The sequence below is a fragment of the Trichinella spiralis genome, assembly GCF_000181795.1.
Source record: "Trichinella spiralis strain ISS 195 chromosome Unknown Scfld2, whole genome shotgun sequence".
Taxonomy (NCBI): domain Eukaryota; kingdom Metazoa; phylum Nematoda; class Enoplea; order Trichinellida; family Trichinellidae; genus Trichinella; species Trichinella spiralis.
In genome coordinates, this window is record NW_003526941.1 from 11,085,193 (window position 1) to 11,107,227 (window position 22,035).

At 35.7% G+C, this 22,035-nt stretch overlaps 7 protein-coding genes across 7 annotated transcripts; 4 read left to right on the top strand and 3 right to left on the bottom strand.

Moving 5' to 3' along the window:
* Positions 1–960: 960 nt before the first annotated feature.
* Positions 961–3,046, top strand: Tsp_07871 (deoxyribodipyrimidine photolyase). The gene is made up of 4 exons (XM_003381288.1): positions 961–1,397; positions 1,782–2,443; positions 2,509–2,624; positions 2,714–3,046. The coding sequence occupies exons 1-4, from the start codon at positions 961–963 to the stop codon at positions 3,044–3,046; spliced, it is 1,548 nt and encodes a 515-aa protein (XP_003381336.1).
* A 1,751-nt stretch (positions 3,047–4,797) lies between these two features.
* Positions 4,798–5,938, top strand: Tsp_07870 (hypothetical protein). The gene is made up of 3 exons (XM_003381289.1): positions 4,798–4,809; positions 4,854–5,090; positions 5,855–5,938. The coding sequence occupies exons 1-3, from the start codon at positions 4,798–4,800 to the stop codon at positions 5,936–5,938; spliced, it is 333 nt and encodes a 110-aa protein (XP_003381337.1).
* Positions 5,939–6,918: 980 nt separating this feature from the next.
* Positions 6,919–11,100, bottom strand: Tsp_07869 (putative calcium binding EGF domain protein). The gene is made up of 7 exons (XM_003381290.1): positions 11,047–11,100; positions 10,652–10,984; positions 10,449–10,524; positions 9,977–10,246; positions 8,643–8,834; positions 8,236–8,574; positions 6,919–8,096 (listed from the first exon to the last, which is right to left on the bottom strand). The coding sequence occupies exons 1-7, from the start codon at positions 11,098–11,100 to the stop codon at positions 6,919–6,921; spliced, it is 2,442 nt and encodes an 813-aa protein (XP_003381338.1).
* Positions 11,101–11,204: 104 nt separating this feature from the next.
* Tsp_07868 (hypothetical protein) lies at positions 11,205–11,663 on the bottom strand. The gene has a single exon (XM_003381291.1). It carries the CDS (start codon positions 11,661–11,663, stop codon positions 11,205–11,207), a length of 459 nt encoding a protein of 152 aa, XP_003381339.1.
* Positions 11,664–12,183: 520 nt separating this feature from the next.
* Positions 12,184–14,707, top strand: Tsp_07867 (hypothetical protein). The gene is made up of 3 exons (XM_003381292.1): positions 12,184–12,283; positions 13,212–13,414; positions 14,498–14,707. The coding sequence occupies exons 1-3, from the start codon at positions 12,184–12,186 to the stop codon at positions 14,705–14,707; spliced, it is 513 nt and encodes a 170-aa protein (XP_003381340.1).
* Positions 14,708–17,822: 3,115 nt separating this feature from the next.
* Tsp_07866 (exonuclease 1) lies at positions 17,823–18,561 on the top strand. The gene is made up of 3 exons (XM_003381293.1): positions 17,823–17,850; positions 17,935–18,060; positions 18,359–18,561. The coding sequence occupies exons 1-3, from the start codon at positions 17,823–17,825 to the stop codon at positions 18,559–18,561; spliced, it is 357 nt and encodes a 118-aa protein (XP_003381341.1).
* Positions 18,562–19,631: 1,070 nt separating this feature from the next.
* Tsp_07865 (hypothetical protein) lies at positions 19,632–20,427 on the bottom strand. Its single transcript, XM_003381294.1, has 3 exons — positions 20,240–20,427; positions 20,068–20,215; positions 19,632–19,652 (listed from the first exon to the last, which is right to left on the bottom strand). The coding sequence occupies exons 1-3, from the start codon at positions 20,425–20,427 to the stop codon at positions 19,632–19,634; spliced, it is 357 nt and encodes a 118-aa protein (XP_003381342.1).
* Between the last annotated feature and the right edge of the window lie 1,608 nt (positions 20,428–22,035).

A 22,035-nucleotide genomic window follows, 5' to 3' on the forward strand; every position in this document is an offset into this window, starting at 1 on the left:
TTTCATCTCCTCAAATACCATTCTCATCCCGTCATACTTTAAACGAAAAGCACACACACATGTATATATGTCATTTCATGTCACACTTTGTTATTATGCAAATGTATAATACCCAAAAATGTTTAAACGAATGAATACTTACTCGATATTGAGGAATTTTGTCTTTAGATTTCCAGAGGTCATTTATCATATCAACAGCCCAATTGTCAGACATGGTAGTAAACTCTAAACAGTAAGTAAAAACTATAAAATAATATAAACACTCTCTAACTGGAACTATCATCAAATTGGAAAGCTACGTAGAATTGAATTGAACATCGAACAGAAGAAGTTCATTCTTTCACCGGCTTAATTATCTGTTTAACCTTCCAAAACATACTTTATTCAACTTTCAAATACATTTTATTATATAACAAGATTTTTCTTAAAATTTGTCTATCAAGAAAACTTGAAGATACTGTATTTTGTTGAAAAAAGTCAAGCATTATAAAAAGTACATTTATCTAAAGGTACATAAAACATACGTGGAAGAGCAACACAAACTTAAATATAGAGCAATATTGTGTTATTATTATTATTTTTTATTTATTAATTGATGACGTGATAAATTAATTTTAATGTTTACAGTAGGACAATTTTTTGGTGAATATGAAGACTGGCTTATTTATATTTGGGCATTTTTGGCGACTGCGCTGTGAGAAGAAATTGTTGGCAAATTTTCGCTTTCAGTTTCTATATGAAGGTGCATTTTTTTATTATTTCAACAATAATTGCACCTTTAAATCTTAACCAACAAATCTGGCCAATACTATCTATCTACTGCACGGTTTTCTTGGATGTGCACCATGCATTTTTTGGAAGTAGACACTGTGATAAATAAATTAATCAATTAAATTGTCGTGATTGTGTGGTGCATTAATAAATGTTTCTGTTGATTGTATGGTATAATTTTTTCTAGAAATGGCTGAAAGCAATGTAAAAACGGCAACTAGGCAGCAGCAATCAATGGAACTGTACGAGAAAAGCATACATCTGTTGAATGCGAAAGCTTGCAACGAAAGGGGAAAGTACGTTCTGTATTGGGTTCAGACTTCGCCCAGGGTTAAGTTTAATGTTGCCTTGGAATTAGCATGTCAGAAGGCGAACGAGCATCAAGTGCCCGTATTGGCATGCTTTGTTTTTCCCACTGACAAGAGACTGGACAATTTTCCTCCAGAAACTGAACGTCGTTGCGTTTTCATGTTGGATGGTCTGCGAGATTTCGAGAAGCGGTTGAAAAAAGAACGAAACATCGATTTGGTAGTCTTGTATGGGAAGTGCGAAATTTTGATTGCCAAATTGGCTGAAAATTGTTGCGAAGTGGTCGTCGACGCCGGCTATATGCGTTATCAAAATAAGTGGTAACATTTGAAAATATCTTTTGTTTACATTATATAAATTTATTCGATTACTGTTTTATTTAAATTTAACCACCACTTTTTAATTAATAATTTAATTCTGTAAGGTGTATTTTCCATTTCGATCAGTAAGTATTGTTTGTTTGACATTTGAATTTTATCTCGAATGTAGATGTTGTTAATGCGACTATTCTTAATTTCAAAGTACAAGTGGTGGTACTGTATGTTTTGAAAAATATTTATTTTGTCTGAGATTTTTTAAGCGAAATTAATCTCCTTCAAGCAAGAAAGTGTGACAAATAATGTTGGAATTTGAAATTATCTTTTAATTGAATTAAATTCCTATTGAAAATATTCAGTCGATTGATTTTCAATGATTTGTAGGTACGATGAGGTGAACAATAACATTGAGTGCAGGTTCACGAAAGTGGAAACCAACGTCGTGGTTCCGGTGGAATTGGTTAGTGAGAAGGAAGAATTCGCAGCTTACACTATACGTCCAAAGATATGGAAATATGCGAAACAATATTTGGTCGAACCGGAGTGCATAATGGTGATTGCAAAAAATAAGCCGCTCTTTTCTGACAATCTCCCGCTGATTGATTTGTCACAAAGTGACAATGTTATTCTGGCAAAATTGAATGCAGATACGACGGTGAAGAAGGTAGCTAATATTCATGGTGGTCACAGTGAAGCGGTGAAGCTTTTGGACAATTTCGTCAGCAAAAAGTTGCCTAATTATGATAAATTGCGAAATATTCCTGGACTGGATGGCCAGAGCGGTTTGTCTCCGTATATCAATTTCGGCCACATAAGTACTGTGGAAATTATTTTGAAAGTTAACGCAAGTAAAGCTAACAAGAGTGTGAAAGATGCTTTTGTTGAGCAGTTGCTGGTACGCCGTGAATTGAGCATCAATTTTGTTCATTACAATTCAGAGAATTACGATTCTTTGAAATGTCTACCGAAATGGGCAGCGGACACGCTGAAATTGCAAGCCAAAGCGAAGAGAGAATACATTTACACGTCTGAACAGTTGGAAAAAGGTTTATTCAAAAAAAACCATCGTATATTTGTATATTTTGTGTAAATTTGCATAAATTTATTCCAGGAGAAACTCATGATCAATATTGGAATGCTTGTCAACTGGAGCTGGTATACGAAGGGAAAATGAACGGTTACATGCGTATGTATTGGGGTAAAAAAGTTATAGAATGGACTGCGAACGTCAATACTGCTTACAGTTGGTTAATGTAGTATGAGATATGAATATTTTTTGTTGTATTTTTACTTTTTGTTTTATTTTTCAAAATAAGCATACGCGTAAGGTGATGAACAATTGTGCTTTCAGTATGAATGACAAGTACGAATTGGATGGACGCGATCCCAATGGTTTTGCTGGTGTTGCTTGGGTTTTTGGCAAACACGATCGTGCCCATTCTAGGAGACAAATTTTTGGCACCCTGCGCTACATGAATAGCAGCGGTCTGGAGCGAAAATTTAAACCCCACCTGAAAGATTACGTTAAACATTGTTATGAATTAGCCGGGAGGTCGTTTCCATCGTCGCCGGTTGAAAATTCCACACCCGTGGCTAAAAAGCGAAAGCTTCTCAAAACAACTGCTAATGTTAGCCGAAAAGTCAAGTGAACATTGAGAATTGGTAAAATTGAAATTTTCTTCTTCTTATTTATTATTGCTTATTTACGGACCTTATTTGGTAGATGATTCAGTAATTCAGTGAGTCAACAGATTGTTAATTTTTATCAACTTGGATAGATGTCGTGTTCTTTGTTGGAATAGAATAGAACTGGTTCTTTTTTTTGTTAATTTAAACAATTTATTAAAACAAAACAAAAAAAACACTAACTAACAATATCCTACAATTGCAGCGCGTGGATGTGAATCGTATCATTCTGTTATTGAATTATATTCTAAATTTTGCATAATTATCAACTGAAAGCTTGAGCATTACAGTGACTTTGTTATTTACATAAAACTGATATTTGATTGTGTAAACAGTTGAATATGTAACGTTAGAGAGTTAATTTCTCTTATTTCTGTGAATTGGAGCAAATGTCGAACGGTGTTTTCAGTTTCGTTGCTTTGCTTCTATTTCTTTCATTCGTCAATGTTTTATCCAAATTCCCGACATATAGTGATTTCAAATTTGGTAAGATTCTACTTTTATTTATTATCATTATTGTGGTACTCGCGTTCTTATTAAATTTGATCAAAGTTGTACGGTGTAATATGTAAAGCAGATTTTCGTCATTAGCTTTATTTTAACAGAACACTTTTGATAACAGTTATTTTTCTATTTGGGCTATAAAATGGGTCGGAATGACAGATTTTTTTTTGGCAATGTGCTTTTTCACTGATATACCATCTATAACTAACTATTCGAATGCTGAAGAACAGCTAAAGGTGTGCAGAAGTTATTTTATTGTCATTTGCGGATAATAATGGTTGAAATTGAAAAAAAATTTCATAGAATAAGGTGTAAATAAAAACAAATGCAAAACATTTGAAAATTTGAGACTTACTGTAAGACTTGTTTTTGAAAATTAAGTAAAATGACTGTCGAGAAAAACTGCTGAATGTTATTTTTATTTGCATTTAAGACGATTTTGAATCCAATTTGGCATTCATTATTGTTGTTTATTTTATTTAATTTATCTTACATCCTACTCATATGTTTATAGACAATTTTTTTGTATTTTAAATTTAAAAAGTGAATATTACACATCAAAATAGGGCATTTTATATATATTATTATTACTGATGAGTAGGGAGGGGGGATGCAGAGTGAAAATAGAAATAGTTTGTGATTGAAACAGCCGGATGTGCTGATGATCAGTTGCTTTTTGCCTGCCATCAAAGTGTTCTTTCGTTGTCAATTATCATCTGCCGCCTATTGAGAATGATGATTGTCAGGTTAAACTGTTGACTTCAGTGGCTGGCTGACTTTTGACCTGAACGAGATTGAAAAAGCTTCAATGCGAAATGTGCGCTTCACCTGTGCTTTTTACATTCAATCATTCGGCGACGACAGTAAAATTGACTGCTACATAGTAGCATGAAGCGTACAATTTTCTGATATCTACTGGCAAATAGATGCTATCGATTGAAAGCACAAATCGACTACCATATTAATTAAACCAGTAATATATGTATATATATAAACAAATAGCTTAGTTATATATATACAGCGAAAGTTGTTTTTAGCTTAAAAAATTGTTTTTTCTTTCATTTTTTAATTATATACTCATTTTGTATCTGGCAACATCTGTCATCTGCTGTGTTCTAAAAAAATAAGCTTGTTTAATTGGGATTTTTTTTAAATAATTGTTTTCACTCCCCTCTCAAAATAAAGTAAATGGAAATATTATATGTGTAAAATGACGGTGCAAGTTTTTACGCCGAGCAGATGTTGAACAGTGTTTAACAGTTGAAGAGTGGTGGAACCCGTTGTGCATCTGGTTCCATCGGTCATCGCCAGATTGACAACGACGCTAACAAGCCTACAAACATCTATCTATCTACCTGTGCAAACAGGAAATATGCTGATGACGACAGATGTGAATCACGCTTGACAAAAATACTTTCCTCAACTTTTCTTCTGGTCACTGTGCTCGATTTGCACAAGCCAGTAGTAGTAGTCACTGTGAACAACAATATGTATATATATACAGTATTCCATATATAAGTCTTCAACTTGACCTACAACAATTAATTAGCAAGCTTCAACTGAACTAACTAGTTGGTCATTTTCTTTTCGTTTTCTTCAATTTCTCAAATTGGAACAAAATTCTTTCAGAAATGGAAATTTAACAAACAATAATAATAATATTCTTCTTCTTCTTCTTATTTTTCATTTCAACCTGACCTTGAGATGTAATATTAATTTGAAAATTTTAATATTTATGAAAAATTATTTGCCTACACTTGACATTGTTCAATTATATTCCAAAATGGCGCAGTAATCAATTTTTACTCTTCTTAAAATTTCCGAAACTTGCACTAGATAAATTATGGCATTAAATTTATTATGCTTTAGTGCTATTATTTTTCTTCTTCTTTCATTTTTAGTAAACCAAGCAATTTTAGCTCTTATTTACTTTATATATCATAAATTGAACCATGTATTTATATTATATATTTTTTGACGATTTCAATCTTCGTATTTGAAAACATATCTGTTGAAAAATGATGCAATTACTTTAAACAAATTTGGGAATTTTTCTTTTTTTCTGAAATTTAATTAATATTTTAAAGCAAGTTATGTGTTTCTCTTTTTTTTGGAATATTTGAACTAATTTTTCGCTCCAATGCTTTGACAAAGTGTCGAGATGTGGAAAGGTGTTTCACTTTTGACGCTTCTTTCTCTTACAAAAGATAGCAACAGCAATTCAAGCTAGTTGGAACCGAGCTGCTTATTGGGGGATAATTTTTAAGCTGTCATGCGCACGTAATGTAATTACATCGATTCAGCTTGCTGGTCCATGTCAACTATTCCGAGGTCACTTCCTTAATGATTGACCGGAAAGCTTTTCAAATTATTAATGCTTTTTGTGCGTTGGATCAAACTGACAACAATACTGTTTTGTACTGTTGACATTCGATTTAAAATTTTGAGAGATTGATTTGTTTTCAAGCGGCTGGCTGTCGGCATTTTGAGATTTTCAAATGCATGTGAGACTTAACCAGCTGTGCTTTTAATTTGAAAATGACCTCTTTGTCACGCATATATCTAGCATTATATCCCAGTCAGTCAGAGAGGTGTTTCCCAGACTTACTTCTTCGGTGCCATATGCAGCTAATGGGCTCGCATATGGTCAAATGCAATGACAAAGTTCTGCTTCGGATCGAAGCCATTCGCATTCCCATGTCCGAATTAGCCGGTCACTGGTCATCATCATCAACTTTTTTCCACTGAATCAATTCAACTGTTCATAATTATTGGCGGCCAGTTGATTATTATTACTCTGTCTATAGCTTGTCACGGCTGGATGACCAATACATCATTTTTATTCAGTTTTTTTCTTTTATTATAAAAAGGGTTAAGCCGAGGTTTTCTTCTCTTTTTTGTATCTTTCATCGTGAGATTTGGTGCATTTTTGAACACAAATAATATATATTTGTTGCCAACATTTCTTCGAAAAGTAGGTTCAGAAGAGAAATATGAAATTATTTTTTAATGTACACACACAAAATAAATAACAAAAGCAGAAACGGCTCACTTCTTGAACAAACAACACAGCAGCAGTGCAAAAAGAAGGGCGTGTTTCTATTAATAATAATAATAATAATTAAAAAGCATCTGAGATCCCAACCTGGAGAGAGAAAAAGAATCAGAGAGAGGCGTGTGTCGTCGTCGTCCGGCCATTTTTTACGTCCCCGACTACCGCCGAACCTCCTCTTTTTCCTTTATGATCATCGTCCAATTATTATTATCATTTTTTTAATAAAAGGGAAATAATTTTTGGCAGAAAAATGAAATACACACGTCATCTTTTTTGTCACACGTGACTACTGTCAGTCTGACGCGGGGCACAGGACTTGTTATTAGTATTGTTGTCATCGCTGCTGGTCCGATTCGGCGCCGGCGGTTTTTTGTAGTCCTGTTCGGACGAGACCGGAGATATAGGAACAGCAGGAGGTTCTGCTTGTTGTTTTTGGCAGGAAAAATAATCAGGAGGTGGTCTGGGCGGTATGCGCACATGCGCATGGGCGCCAAGGAACGTCTCGTACGGATTGCTGATCGCACAGTACGGATTGGCCACTTTGCATGTTGACAAGTCGTCGTTGTCTACCAACAGCTTGTCATTGCCACCGTACAGGTCGTTGGAAAGATGCTTCAACTTGCAACAGTCGTCTTTCAAAGCTAATTTCGGCGAAATCCGCGACTGCTTACAACGCAGTGTCCATTCGTTCCACTGATTCTGCTTCTCGTACAAGCTCATCGTATTTTTTATTGTACAATTGTCATCGTTGACGGCCAGTGATCTCGAACTGTTGTTGTTGTTGTTGTGGTTGGCCGACGATCCAAGTGAGCCTTGAAATTGTTGCTTTGAACGTCGATACAGGCCGCATAATACTGCCACTAATACGAGCATGATTAAAATGAACACGCAGACCAACGGGGCGCCAACGAGCACGGGGATTTCGCTGATTGAAGAAGAAGGAGAAATGGAAGGTGATGCTTGCGCTTCGCGGGTACTACTCGTTGGAGACATGTTAGCTTCGTAAACGAGCAGACCGCTCGGTGGCCTGAAGCTAGCCTGCCACAGGCAATGGTCTGCACGAATGGTGCACGTTTTGCCAGAAAAGCAAGCCGGACAATGACAAACAAAATCGCCGGCCACATTTTCACACGACGCACCATTTCTGCAAGGATTCGACGCACATTCGTCAACAGCAATGGAACAATCTTTGCCTTTGTAGCCATCTCTGCACAGGCAACGGAAATCGTTGACCAGATCCAAGCATGTGCCGCCGTTAGCGCAAGGGCGTCTGGCACATTCGTCCACGTTGATCTGGCACAGTGTGCCCATGAATCCGGGTGGACAGTGACAACGGAAATTGTTCACCTCATCTTCGCATATACCGCCGTTCAAGCAAGCTGCCTCTGTACAATCGTCAACATTCCGTTCACAACGTTTCCCTTCGAATCCCATCGGGCAGACGCATTGGAATCCTCCAAATTTGCTAACACAACGGCCACCTTAACGAAACAACATGTATAATAATATTAATAAATAACGACATCATAACTGTTTTACCATTTAAACAAGGTTCCAATTTGCATTCGTCACGTTCTATATCACAATTTGTACCTTCCCAGCCAGCGGCACACAAGCAGCTGTAGCCATTTTTTGAAGCTGGTGCTGATACACAAGTAGCTCCATTTTCGCACGGTTTCTCCTGGCAGCTTTTGGCGCTAGTTTGACAGTGCCTGCCACTGAATCCGGCTGCACAGTTACAAGTGTAATTGCCAGCTGATTGTTTGCAAGTTCCACCATTACGACAAGGACTAGCTAGGCACGTTTCTATGCGAAGTTCACAGTTGGTGCCGCTGAAGCCAGTTGGACATGAACATGTGTACGAGCCGGCGCCAGTGTTTTGGCACGTTGCACCATTTTGACACGGTTTATGATGAGTGCAATAATTTAAATCTGAAAACATACAAAAGTTGATCGTCAAAAATTATTACTGACATGTGAAATTTTTTCAACTCACTCACCTTGATTACAATATACACCACCCCAACCTTCTTCGCAAATACAAGTGAATGGTTTGTTGCAAGTACCATGCTGACAGCCCGGGTAGCGTTGACACTGATCACAATTTACACCCATGTAACCTGACTGGCATTCGCATTCTCCAGGTCTTTGACAAGAGCCATATTGGGGGTGGCAGCCTGGCTTGCAAATTGCTGGAAAAAAGTAAAGAAAACAGTTACTGTTCAAAACAACTTTGATCACAATTTTTTTTCACCGAAATAATATATATATCACACTTTATTTTTTATACTTTACTTTTAAAGTCTCCATTTCTGAATTATCTATATTGCAGATCATCTATGTATAGGAATATCTTTCAATGTGTGAAACAATTTTTCCATTCTGCTTTACAGTGCGCTTCGAAGATTTACAAAGGAGAAACAGGTGAATGGGAAGCGGATGAGGGCAGACTACTGTGCAGTTTAACTTACAGAACCGAAAGCTGCTTATCCTAGTATAATGCTATAGCTGTTAGAGGTGAAAGGAATTCTGCCTAAATAGAAACGTTTGACCCATATATAATTAAGCTTCAGCGGCTAAACCTTTAATATAAGTAACGGATATTAATCTGACCACAGTTTCTGTTAAACGGTGAAATAGACGGTTATTTAAATTTGAAAAATTCAATTTCATTCCAAACACTCACTCACTCACTTATTGAATCATTGATTGAAAATTGTAAATTCTTTAAAAATGAAAAAAAAGCTGTTGCACACAACGTTGTTGCTTTCTCGTTTCGCGTAACCTATTACATATGCAGTGCAATAGAAAGCGGGCTCTTTTACACACTTGAGCTGTTATTAGCACAGTGCTTGACTGACGGATGGGGCGGGGCAAGTTCCAACTCTCAACTTCATACATAGCAGTCAGCTTTTTTCCCATGACCTCCGGTAATCAGCGCCTACGGCGGCCAGCTGGCGGAGCAGATGTGAGACCCAGTTTTGACCTGTGGAACAATGGCCCTGCTCTTATGGCTGACATTAACTTTGGCCTGGGCCGGCTGTTGCGTGCTGGACTCAGGCACAGTGTTTACTCGTTCGACTATTCTACTGAATTACCAACAACAGAAACATGATCATCAGGCAGCACCTGCACTGGAATGCCATTACCACATTAGAAATAAGCTAATGTGGAGAGAAAGAAGGATGGGGATATGGATAGGAAGAGAAAAAAATAGCCCAAGAAAATCGAACGTCAGCTTCGATCAGTACAAATAAATCAACGCAACAAGTTCAACAGCATAGCTGATGGAACATGTATGCAAATACATATATATGCAAATACTTTTTCTTACCATCTTTGCATTTCGGTGCTTGCCATCCGGCAAGACAAACTTTTGTACCATTCTTGGCGCATGTATAATGACCACCGCTGTCGTCTTTATCCTTGCAGAACACGTTGCAATGCGGTCCATAGTAGTGGTCATCGCAGACAACTCTGAGTTGAATCCGAAGTCGACTGTGACCGTTGTTGTATTCACCAACGGTCCACTTGTCGCCTCCTGCTAGGAGGGTTTTTCTTTCTGCAACACGTAGCAACAGTTGGCCAGATGAAATCAACTTTGCTGAAAACAACGAAGGCAACAACGTTGAAAATATTTTCACTCAAAACATGCAGTGTGTGAAAAAAAAATTTTTTTTTTCAAGTTTAAAAAAAGCTTAGAATAATAACTACAAAGGTTGATTTGTTTTTTTTTGTGTTGCTTTCAAACGTTAGCATATTCCAAGGTGGATGAAAAAGCAAAACAAAACATAACATGCTCTTACCATCAGCATTTGCAGTTCCAATTTGAAACAATTCATTTGTAACGTGCCAAGCTTCGACAATCATTGACAACGTACCCTAAAAATTGAAATTGAAATTGAAACTGAAACAACAAGCAAGAAGCAAGCAAGTACAATCCATTTATCACTGTATATTTTCCATTATACATCTACATATACATGATGGTAAGAGGGGGAGAACTTACCGGCCAAGAAAATGTTATCGGAAAAGTGACAATGGAGCCAGTGACGCTCAGACTTCCAGGTTGACGAAGCAAGCTGAAAAGCGAGCCGTGTTTATCGCTTGCATCTGCTACGTGGGTTCCGTAGGTGCAAGGTGGATCAGCGTTGATCTCATTTTCATATTGCTTCAAACAGACCCGAAAGACAAGTCGACAGCCGGTTGATGAGCAAGTTCGATTTGAGCTTTTCCCACTTGTAGCAGCTCCGCAACATCGACCATGCACATCCAGGCTGTCGTAATTTTGAAACGAACTAATACGAAACTGTAGAACACCAGAACAATTCACAAGTCGAATCTGAAGTTATTTCTGTGATTCTGGGAACAGTGATTGTGATTTATCATCGAATTTTTGCTTACCGAAAAGTTGAAGATGAGAAAGAGAAAAAGCGACAGACGGCTCAAAGCCGCCATGGTCGGCTGAAGATGTTTGTGGACTGCAGTTGGTTGATCAGAGGTGATCAGTTGATTTTCAAATTAGGCATGCAACAGTCGTGCCCCTCAGTGTATTCCAATATCTAGAAAAGAGGCAAAAAGAAAATGCTGTATTGTGTGGGCGAGATGTGCGAGAGCGCGTCCGAAGCTATGCGAACTGCTGTTGCTGAACGAGCCGCACAATGATGAACGCGTGCTGTGCCAAAGTCGGCGCGTGACCGCGTCAACAGCCAATCAGCGTCTTCCAATTTGCCCCGCCCTATTGGTCGGAGAGCAGGTGGTGAACAGTGGATACAAAGCGTACGGAACCGCGACGGCCGTGTGTCATACCGGTAAGACCTTGACAGAGTGGCGGTTACGTGGGCAGCCAGTTGGCTCGCACCCAATGACCACCTTGCGACCATTGTACCTGTGATATAACGATCACTGGCCGTCTGAGCGGAAACGAAGGCATGCCGCCAGTATGTTCGACACCGGCCACTACTACTGGTCAGTGTTTGTGTGCAATTATGCCGGTCGAGCAGTGGGCCAACAGGGACCATAGGGGGACAAACGTCGTGGCACCTTGCAACTGAAGAAGCGTAATTTATTTATTTGAGGGATGATTGAGCAAAAAAGATACACCACGTACACACATACACACACACACGCGCGCGCGCACTCTATTAGCCTAACCGGAAGGGAAGCAGACAGCACCACCACCGCTTGACCGATATGTTTCTTTACAAGTCCAGGTGATCACAACATTACAATTACAGAGTTTTTTTATCAGACAATTTTCTTCTTAAACTTGCTATTATTTCGCAGTTATAAAAACTGCTTATTATGCGAAATGAAGCAGTTGAATTGTCTAACCTAAGTCTGAATGTCGAAGTGTCACCGTCGGATAGGCTCCCTTAGGGATTGTGCTTTTTTTTACACGAAAAACGATTCAACAACCTAATTCATCTCTGTTGCAAGGACCTGTTATTAGTATTATTGTCCATTTTCAATAGAGCTAATTTTCATTACATCCTGTCGTATTTCTTTTTCAATTCTAAATAAATAAATATATATATATGTATGTGTTTTTTTTCACTCAAGCAACGTGTAATGATACCTGATGAGCTAGGATGTGCAATAGAAGAAGAATCCATTTTTGAAAATGAAATAGGTCGTGGAGGTGAGTCATCTTTTCTTTACTTCTTTTGAAGTATTATCGAAGTGACCACCAGTTCTTTCCTCTGAAACAGTTGAAAAACTTTAAAAAAGATACAACAATGTTTTTTTAGGTTTTTTTCTTGCTTAATAGCTTTTGTTTAAAATTTTTAATCCAATCAATCAATCATATTGATCATGAATAGAATAGAGCGGTGCTGGAAAAAGTTACATTTAGGAAATTTTTGCTACATTTATTCTTTGAATTTATTATTAATTGGAGAGAAAAAAAATGTTTTTCTATAATTGTTGATTATATTTGCACTAATTTGCTTGAAATTTGCTTGCAATTCAAACTGCGCTTTTTTCAGTTTCATTTCAATCTCTCGAACATATTCATATTAGAACATATTAGCTATTTGAAAAGGGACGAATTTTCCATTTTTGAGCAAAAAGTTTTTGGACAAATTGATGATTTTTGAATGCGCTTTTCAGTCAAATTTCACAGTTTGATACAGCCCAACTGGAATATTCAAAGAAAAAAAAGGTATACAACACAACGATGACCTTAGGTATTGAAAATTTCAGTACAAAACAATTATTGCATTTTAATGATAGCTCACAGAATCTGACAGAGTAAGATAGAAGGACAATATTTCATTGGCAATTGGTATCATAGGACCGGTGACGTCTCGTAAGCGTCATAGACAGCCTGGCGTCATTTTCAATAAAGATTGGAAAATTTTTTTACAGTTCAACGATGCATAGCCCCGCCTGTTCTGTAAGAAATATTGACTTCCCAGTGGGGGGGGGAGAGCACCTGCATCTCGCCTGTATCTTGCAGTGTTAACAGATCGATCATCACCGTTGGTGACGTTCCCGAATCGCAAGACAGCTGCTAGCCGGCGGCAAAAATTGGACATAGCGCGCTCAAATAAATGCTCATTTTCAAGCGAACTTTGACAATTCCAATTCAAGGCAACATCCTCCAATTGCGCCAGTTCAAATTTTACATTTTTTGGTTACATTATTTTTCCCTGTTTCTCATCTATCTCCAAGGCTGATTAATCTGCTTGTAATGTTTGCTCATCATCCTGCAAGCGGATATGTACAAATAAGCCGCACTGGATTTAGATACCTCAGGATCAGTTGCAAGGTTAATATTATTAATTGGAAATGAAAACGTTTTACAATAAATAATCTTGACAACGTGATCGTTTGGCAGATGTACAATGTCTGGGCCAAACCAGATCTATCTATACTAAATCGATTTTTGCAAATGTAAAGCCGCCCAGTAATAATAATAATATAACAGTAGAAATAGTACTGGTGAAGAATATCGGGGAATCTGGGACAATTTATTTGCATGAACATAGGAAGCAGAAAAAATGAACTAACTTAATAATTATTCTGAACTAGGTGAATTCGAATACAATGATTTTTTATGGCTGTTTGTTCCTCAAAAATTCACATCGAAAAATAGTTGATATTATGCGCTAAACTATTCTGTAGTTGCTTACAATTGTGATATTGTGATACTTATTTCTAAAGATTTTAATTTTGCTTATTTATGCTAATTTTAAAATAATCAAATCAATTGGAAATTTTCTCCTAACCATAATACTTAATCTATAAACTCAATTCGATTGTGCAGATCAATTTGAATAAAAATAATAATGAAAAAGAGATCCGATTGATGATGTTGTATAAAGTATATATTATTGCTATTGGTCTAGCAAAATAGGCTGAATTTCATCGAGAGCATTCATTCATTCAATCCATTTTGACCATCTGTATGTATTCTAATCAAACAGTATCACTGGTTGCTTGCTTGCTTGAAGTATCCGTTGCAGCTATAGCAGTTGATTCGGGATTTTAAAGCAAATTTTCAAAATAGTCAACAGACGACACAGACAATTGATGTAAACAAAAATCGAACTGCTGAGTCTTGATAAATTTTTAGTTATAATCGAGAAAAAATGTTAACGAAAGCGAAATTGAAATGGAACGAACAGAAATTATAATAATAGATGAATGAAATTTTCCAATTGTTGCGAACTATTTATTGTTAAGTAAAAGCGGCCGGGATGTGAATGAAAATGAATGAAAAAGGAAGCAGAAATGCATCAGAGTTTGGGATATTGTGTTCAGCAACGAACGACCGTTGCAGACGGCAAAGCCTAGCCTAGACTATTGTTGGGATTGATACAGGCAAGCATATAATAAATAATAATTGAAGACTACAGTGGATGTGGCCATGTGCACCTGCGCCCGGCGACGACAAAACCTTCCAACTCGCATCAAGTGCAAGCTAGCCTGGTGGCTGTGGGCATTTTATTTGACAACTGAGAAAATGTTTCAACCAACCTGCTGCTTATTGGTGGCGGCTGACCTATGCACCACTTTTACTGACTACAATTTATTGTCCTCTCCGACACGACACCAGTAGCAGCAGCTTTGTGCCTTTTACTTATTTGAGCCGTGTCAAGTATCAGTGTAAATGATGCTTTTAGCGCAGGTGGTTTCCACTGCTCAAAGTGGCTCTTGTTCTTCTCGGTCAGCTTATATATTTTTACACCAAAAAGAAAAAAATATGCACATATATATCTATCTATATATATAATATGTGTGTGTGTAAAATAATAAAACAATCTGTTGACTGGAACATACGCTAACGTGAAGCTAATCCTCGTGGACAGTGTGGGTTTACTTCTGCGCAGGTCGAGTTCAACAGGGCCAATTTCGACCCGGCTCAATACACATCCATATGCTGACCAATGCATTATGCATACGGTGAAATGGTAAAGTGGCTGTCCTGTGCAGGACCAATTCTACTCGATTAACTAGCTTGACAGCTGGCGATCAAAAAAAAGTTCATAAAACGCTGCTAATTGTATACCACCGTCCATAAGCTAACAACCAATCTGCTGTGGAAATATGGAAATCACCGTTCATCGTGGAACTGGAGCAAAAAGTGTTCATTTCGCTTTGTCAAAGAAAAAGCACAGGTGCTGCGATTGTTTGTTACAACACTACGCAGATAAGCATTTTGCAGAGTTGACGGAAAAATGAATGAAAAAAAACCTACTTTGATCACTTTGAAATTTATTGTTATTGTTATAATTTTTTCCAACCTTGCAATATTTTTCATATAATATTGATAAAAATGTGCAGATTTTTCATTGAAAAGAAAACAATAATAGTTTTTTTTAAGTAAAAATAAAAACACTTTTTCAAATGGTTCAGGCAAAGAGAGAGAGAGAGGGGGGGAGGGGTAGAGGATTTTCACTTGTAAGCAAGCGCAGCAGAAAGGACATTCATTGCACGGTAATATAGACTTGAAGAAATGAATGTAAATTTATTTTACAAATGTAATAATCAGTGATTTGATATCATTCAAATTTGCTTGGAAAAGACATTAATGTGCATGCAAATGAATAATATTTTTTTGCATGTAAATTTGTACAGATTACGGATATCATTTCAAAGTTATATACATCTTTTCTTACTGTCGTTAACCTTAATCTAAATTTGCTTATTAAATGAAGAACAATAAAGATCAATTTGGAAAATTCTTCAAATAATTCTCAAAGCTTCATTGAATTTTAAATTGTTTGCAAAAAACAAAAATTTTCCAAAATGCACACAATATTTAATTGAATTATCATCACATTCCTTTTATACAGCTATTTAATTGTTGAATATTTTCGTTTTTCAAAAACAAAAAATAATAATAATAGTCATATGAAAGTTGTATATTTTAGAAGAAAAATCATCCGGTGGTCATCTGTGAATCAATTTATCATTTCAACAAGAAAGCAGAAGTTGACAAGTGCAAAAAAGTAATTGATGAGCTTCAAAGAATTTTTCGTGCTTATTTTATACTTGTTGTTCCATTGCTCAATTTGTTTCAGTATTTATTGTCAATATGCATGCAATATAGGCATTGAAAAATATCACAATGATCGGAAAAATTGAACAAATGGAAAATGGAGAAGAGAAAATTCGCTGATTGATGAGGAATAAATATTTTTCAACTTTGCGAATATTGCTGCTGATTGCCGAAATCACCCACCATTGACAATGTGCCCAAGAAGCGTTCTAGAGGGGCAGTATGGAAAAGCAACCAGCAGAAAGAATCCTGCGGCTTTGAATTTGGCATACGGGCGGGCTGTCATCGAACGTTCAAAAATGCCGCTCAAATTTTTGAAATGTGCCATTTTTCAATTTCTCTCTTTCCTCTCCTGATAGCGGTGCTATTCACCACAACCGGCAAAACATTGATTCACAACTCATGACAGCAGATTTTCAATATCCAGAAATAGGCAGCTTTGATTTAAATCAATTTAATTTAAAACTACGTGATTCATAAATTTAACGGATGTAATTTTTCAAAGAAAAATGCAATTCGAACTCATATTTCTATTATCATTTCAAATCAGATCACCAAAATCAATATTTTTCTAGTTCAAGTATAGCTGAATGCAAATTAGTTGATTGATAAGATGATAATTTTGTTTACCGATTGCAAATTTCATACATTGAACCAATATATTTTATTGTTAGGTATCAATTATTCATAGTTTGAATTTACTCATAACAACCGACTTATCGACTGATGTACTGCTGCTGATACTACTACGACTACTACTGCTGGTATTCTTTGGTTTTTCATCCGCAGAACATAATTCTCAGTGAATTTTTACAGAAGTCAACTTGAAATATTTATTCAAATCATGCATGTAAGTAAAAATTTACATATTTTTTCAATATTTGTTATACGTATCAAAGGTAGATTGAAATGTATTTTTTTACGGTGAGAAAAAAGTTATTGCTAAAAAAAATAAATACCTAACGCGGGAATTAATCAAAAAGTTTAGTGCGTGTGTGTGATATTCTCACGGTTGTTTTACACATCGAAAGCAACAATAATAATACTTTTTTCAATGTCATTCAATTTTGTATCATTTATGCTATCCAAGCTGACGGTGTAAACACGTTGAACAAACAGTTTCAAATTTCACGCGGACAAATTTTTTATTTTCGACAAATTCTTCACCTTTATTCAGTTTCACTTCTATTCAACTTGTAATTCAAATTTTCAACACTGTGCATCGCATGCTAACTTGAATGAATCATCGAAATTTTATGAAAATTAAAAAATTTTTTTACATGGGCAATATTTTCTGTTTTGTTCATTTGTTTTTGCACTATTTGAGAGATAGTAGGGTTGATTTTATGAAAATCATTCACGTACTCTTCCACCACCAATTAATTCTTGAACAATCTTCTTCTGAGCATCAACTTATCCAATTCGATTTATTACTTTTACAATTATATATTTACTTGATTGCAATAAGGTGAAATAAATGTTAATGAAAACAAGGTAAGCAATGCAAATTTTTAACCAGAGGATAAAATGCAAATTTTTTGAATTAAATTTAAGCATTTATCATTGTTAATGTTAACGTTACATGTTTATGGGATTCTGTTTCGAATAAAAATGTAAAAATTATGCAAAAGGTAAAACGATATTTTCAAGCAGCAAAAAGAAACAAAAATATATGAAAATCAGCGGTGAAATGAAAACGCGTATGTTTGAAATTGCTACGCATCATTAGCTTCTGCTTCTAGCTTTGTTGCTGCACTGCTTCAATAAAACAACAGAATTTGCAGGTGGAAATATATCCATTTTTCCTATTCAAAAATGTCAATTGCAACATATAGGAAACGAACCACGAACGTTCCCAGCAAAGGAAGCAAAGAAAGAAAACAACAACAACAACAACACATATCCCCACCGTATGTATGCTAAAAACTAGCCTTATCATGAATAACTATTTATTTATTTATTTATTGTTGCAACGGTTTTTTTACATTGCAATTCAGTTGAATCTGCAACTGAAAATGGTGGGAAATTTTCAACCAACCAATTTGGGCTAACTTTTCAATCACCGCTACTGATCAAACAAAAATACTGAAATTGCTTTCAATTCAATCCCATAAGCAAACTACAAATTTACACTTTTGATAATTATTTTTTTAAATATTTTTTTAAAATTATTTTCCGTGAACTATTTTGCATTGTAAGCTCTTCCAGTGGATACTTTTCCCGCTTCAGCTGACCTTGGCCGACTGGCATCATTTGTGCTTATTATGGTCATGACCATGTCCGGTGCAACAGATGCTCTGTGCGAGGACGGTCCAATTTTTACAACCACTACCGATAAAATCGATGAAGCAGATTTACTACAATCGAAAGCAGTTTTGATTCATTTTTCAAATCAAAACCAGAAACCATAGTCTGCCTGCATTACTGTTTTCTTTTCAAAACAACATTACACCATTTTCCTTAGATAATCGATGATTATAAACTTATTTACGTTGTATTTATTTATTCTATACGTATTTTATTGGGTGCGCACACATTCATTCATAAAATACATAATCTAGAATGTTCCATTCACTCGAATGCGTGTATAATAACAATATTAAATAATGGCGGCGTGTTCATTTGGAACAATTTAGTAGAATTCGGATCCTATATTTTGACTATTTCCCATAATTTTGCGCAAGTTTAAATCCACTAACGTTTCATCATTTTACATTCTTATTTATGTATGAGATTCAACAACAGCCGCAGCAAATTGTTCGTCATCGTTTTTCTACAATCCATGAATGAAAATTATGCACTGCAGTTGTATGCAAATAAACTTATCATCATTTACTCAACTGCGAATGGTAGAATGCGGTGAAAACAATTTTACAAGAATTATTCAGTAATTAATTCACTACACTAGCTAACAGTGCCAGTACACATCTTTGTCCATCTTAATGTATCATCAGTTTGTTCATTATTATTTTCTTAATAATTCATATTTTACATTCTCTGCTTGTACAAATGATTAAAATGAAATTATTCAATCAACTGCTGAATGAAAAAGAAAAATTTACTTCCAAGTAGTCCTGTGCAAAGCGGAATACGAAGCTGATGCAAAAAGCGCAACGCGCGGGTATGTAAAATAAATAATTTTACCTTTGACTTTTTGATGATGATACATACAGTTGCCCAACTATAACAACAACATGGAAATTAATCACAGGATCGTATAAAAGTTGATGAATTGCTGTTCAGTGAATGCAATGAAAAATATAGGTAACAAAGCTTTTGGCTGGTCAACTTTGGTATCAGTAACAGCTTTTCTCTTGGTCAGGCCTGTTCATATTGCACGACTGTGAAACTTGACGCTGATTGGTCGACTCAAGTTATTATTGTGCACGTGCCTGTCTACTTAGCGGCATCTGTCGCATAATGTAAATGATGTGATAAAATTAAAAAAATATTTACTATTGACCTTGTTGGTCTATAACTGTTAATAATGGGTGGGGATCATCTGAAACCATTTGTATGCATATATATATATGTGTGTGTGTATTGAATTATAAATCTATAAAGTATGAACGTGAGTAGATCAATCATATATAACGTTTGTGTGAATCTGAATAGTTTGGTTTTTTCTATCAGTTTCTATTATAATTTTACTTCTTATTGGACAACTTTGCTAACAACTATGGTTTATAATTGTGTGAGTTGGTGGTAGTTTTTGTCAAGTGAAAAATATCCTTTGCAGAAGAAGAAAGTGAGCAAAACTTTTAAAACATGCGTGTAAATTGAGATTGATTTTCAAAAGAAAATATTAAAGGAAAAAAAAGGAAAAATAGAGAGAATTTTTTGAAAATAATGCAAGATCGATTGACGAAGCTGTCAAGCTCTGAACCAAAGCGTGCGTGCATATTATTTAAATGAACCGTGTCGTTTGATGTTTCACGTCCCGCCAGTTGGCCGACTCGATGATTGGTCCAAATGGACGCCATCAGTGGAAACATACCCGACAACCCGCGTCGGCTGGCTATTACTGCTGTCGGGTGTTGGTGATGATTTGTTGAAGTAGCTAGTCTCGATTTGTTCTTGTCAATTCACGTTGTTTGCAGGGGATAATTTATTTCAATTGCACAACTCTCAGCGCGCATACACACACACAACCTTTGCTTTTGATATTTTGACAAGCGCCAGTCGATGTCAGCGGTTTGCTTTTGACTTGCTAGCATATAGCATGCATGCTGTCGAGCACCGAAACACAACAATGGACTTGATTTCAAGGCGGCCATTGTTTTCAGCTTTTCACAAAGCATAAGCTAGAGAAGCTAATGACCAGCGGGGACGCTATGCTAAGGCAAAGAACAGTTGTTCTTCTAGTCGTAAAAATGCAAAACAAAATTTCACTTTTGCAAAATTGAAAATTTCCCTTCCAAAATTCAACTTTGTTCTATATTAAAAATCAAGCATTGCTTTTGCACTTATAAAGCTTACACTTACACTGTGCACATATTGCTGTGATGAGGTTCACTTTTCGTCACATTCACTTTTCACTGTATTGTGGTCATCAAATCATCATCAGTCGTCAAAATCCAATCAAAGCTCACACAATTGGACATTTTTGTCCGACGGCGGCTAGATTTTAAAGTGTTCTTTTTGCTATATAACATCACTCTCAATTTTGCTATAAACGTGTTCTTATTCTAAGCTAACTAATTAGCTGATGGGTGAACTGAGGAAAAATGTGTATATATATATATACATAAAAACACCTAAAAATAAATAGTAATTAGGAATTTGAAAAGAATCAAATTCTCCATTTCACAAATAGATTGATTGTTCAAAATTTTATATCCAAAAGATATTTACTTTATTATTTCAAGCGATTGTCATTTGAATGTTCAATTTCAGCAATAAAATTACTCCAACAAATGAATGCTTTTACATCGCGCAGTTTTAGAAGAAATTGTTCCACTTGGATGTCATTTTCCATTTTCCTGTTTTATGATTGGTCATTTCATTACGCAAATTAATAAAAATAAGAAATTAAACAAGTTTAAAATTTCAAAATTCACATCCGTAGTTTTATAATGACAAATTTGAATGGAAGTCGCACTGATAAAAAAATTTAAGACAAGCCGAGCTATGTAACAATTTATACGGCATGCTAAAACTTTTACTTACAATTAGCTACATTCCACGTGCATTATATATTAGTCGTGTGAAAAGAAGGTTGAAAAAATGAGTCAGTTAGCTCATCAAAAGTCGGTTTGACCAAGTAATTGAAGGTTGTTATGTATTGTTGTGATGAATGATGCAATATGCATGCGTTCGTTGGCAAAGGGATTTTTCTCTTTTTGTACTTACTTGCTTGCATTCTTTATTCAATCTTTCTTCTATTTACAAAGAGCACGTACAAACTGTGATCGTGGAACAAAACCAATGTTTTGTCGTAATCAAATCTCCGCGTCAGTAGTCCTACTTTGGATTTCGCTTCGCTAATATTTACCTACCATTGTATATATCCAATCTGTGAAGATTGTATTGTTTATTTCTTTGCATGGTTTGAACTTTTGATTGCTGAGCTTTCAGCTTGCAATGCCAGCTATATTTCAAATTTATGAAAAATTGTCAATGTTTATAAAACCAAAAAGAGTAGTTTTTCGTTGATGATGGCAACATTTTCATTTATTTTAAAATTTAAAATAAGCAGTTTTAATGGATGAATTTTAATTTTTTCCCTCCCCCCCTCTCTCTCTCTTTTCAATCTATATTATTCTCTTATTTTATGGAATAAGCTTATTGAAATCGACTTTTTTGTTTGTTTGTCAGTTTGCTTTTGAATAAGGTATTCAAGCAAAAAGTGACAAAGCTTAAATAATGCGCCGGTTATCAATTGT

Excerpts from the sequence above, each read along its gene's own strand:
- Tsp_07865 (XM_003381294.1), bottom strand. The coding sequence starts at position 20,427 with ATGGCCGCCTTGAAATCAAGTCCATTGTTGTGTTTCGGTGCTCGACAG. Across the intron at positions 20,216-20,239 it reads AATTATCCCCTGCAAACAAC|ACTAGCTACTTCAACAAATC; the intron begins GTGAATTGACAA and ends GAACAAATCGAG. Across the intron at positions 19,653-20,067 it reads GTGAAACATCAAACGACACG|ATGATCCCCACCCATTATTA; the intron begins GTTCATTTAAAT and ends AAATGGTTTCAG.
- Tsp_07870 (XM_003381289.1), top strand. Across the intron at positions 5,091-5,854 it reads ACAATATGTATATATATACA|CTGTCATGCGCACGTAATGT; the intron begins GTATTCCATATA and ends ATAATTTTTAAG.
- Tsp_07867 (XM_003381292.1), top strand. The coding sequence starts at position 12,184 with ATGTGTTTTTTTTCACTCAAGCAACGTGTAATGATACCTGATGAGCTA. Across the intron at positions 12,284-13,211 it reads AAATGAAATAGGTCGTGGAG|CGAACTTTGACAATTCCAAT; the intron begins GTGAGTCATCTT and ends CTCATTTTCAAG. Across the intron at positions 13,415-14,497 it reads ACCTCAGGATCAGTTGCAAG|ACTACAGTGGATGTGGCCAT; the intron begins GTTAATATTATT and ends TAATAATTGAAG.
- Tsp_07871 (XM_003381288.1), top strand. The coding sequence starts at position 961 with ATGGCTGAAAGCAATGTAAAAACGGCAACTAGGCAGCAGCAATCAATG. Across the intron at positions 2,444-2,508 it reads GTCTGAACAGTTGGAAAAAG|GAGAAACTCATGATCAATAT; the intron begins GTTTATTCAAAA and ends AATTTATTCCAG. Across the intron at positions 2,625-2,713 it reads TTATAGAATGGACTGCGAAC|CATACGCGTAAGGTGATGAA; the intron begins GTCAATACTGCT and ends TTTCAAAATAAG.
- Tsp_07868 (XM_003381291.1), bottom strand. The coding sequence starts at position 11,663 with ATGGTCCCTGTTGGCCCACTGCTCGACCGGCATAATTGCACACAAACA.
- Tsp_07866 (XM_003381293.1), top strand. The coding sequence starts at position 17,823 with ATGAAAATCAGCGGTGAAATGAAAACGC. Across the intron at positions 17,851-17,934 it reads CAGCGGTGAAATGAAAACGC|GTGGAAATATATCCATTTTT; the intron begins GTATGTTTGAAA and ends CAGAATTTGCAG. Across the intron at positions 18,061-18,358 it reads CAACAACACATATCCCCACC|TGGATACTTTTCCCGCTTCA; the intron begins GTATGTATGCTA and ends AAGCTCTTCCAG.
- Tsp_07869 (XM_003381290.1), bottom strand. The coding sequence starts at position 11,100 with ATGGCGGCTTTGAGCCGTCTGTCGCTTTTTCTCTTTCTCATCTTCAAC. Across the intron at positions 10,247-10,448 it reads TGGAACTGCAAATGCTGATG|CAAAGTTGATTTCATCTGGC; the intron begins GTAAGAGCATGT and ends CGTTGTTTTCAG. Across the intron at positions 8,575-8,642 it reads TGGTGTATATTGTAATCAAG|ATTTAAATTATTGCACTCAT; the intron begins GTGAGTGAGTTG and ends GTATGTTTTCAG.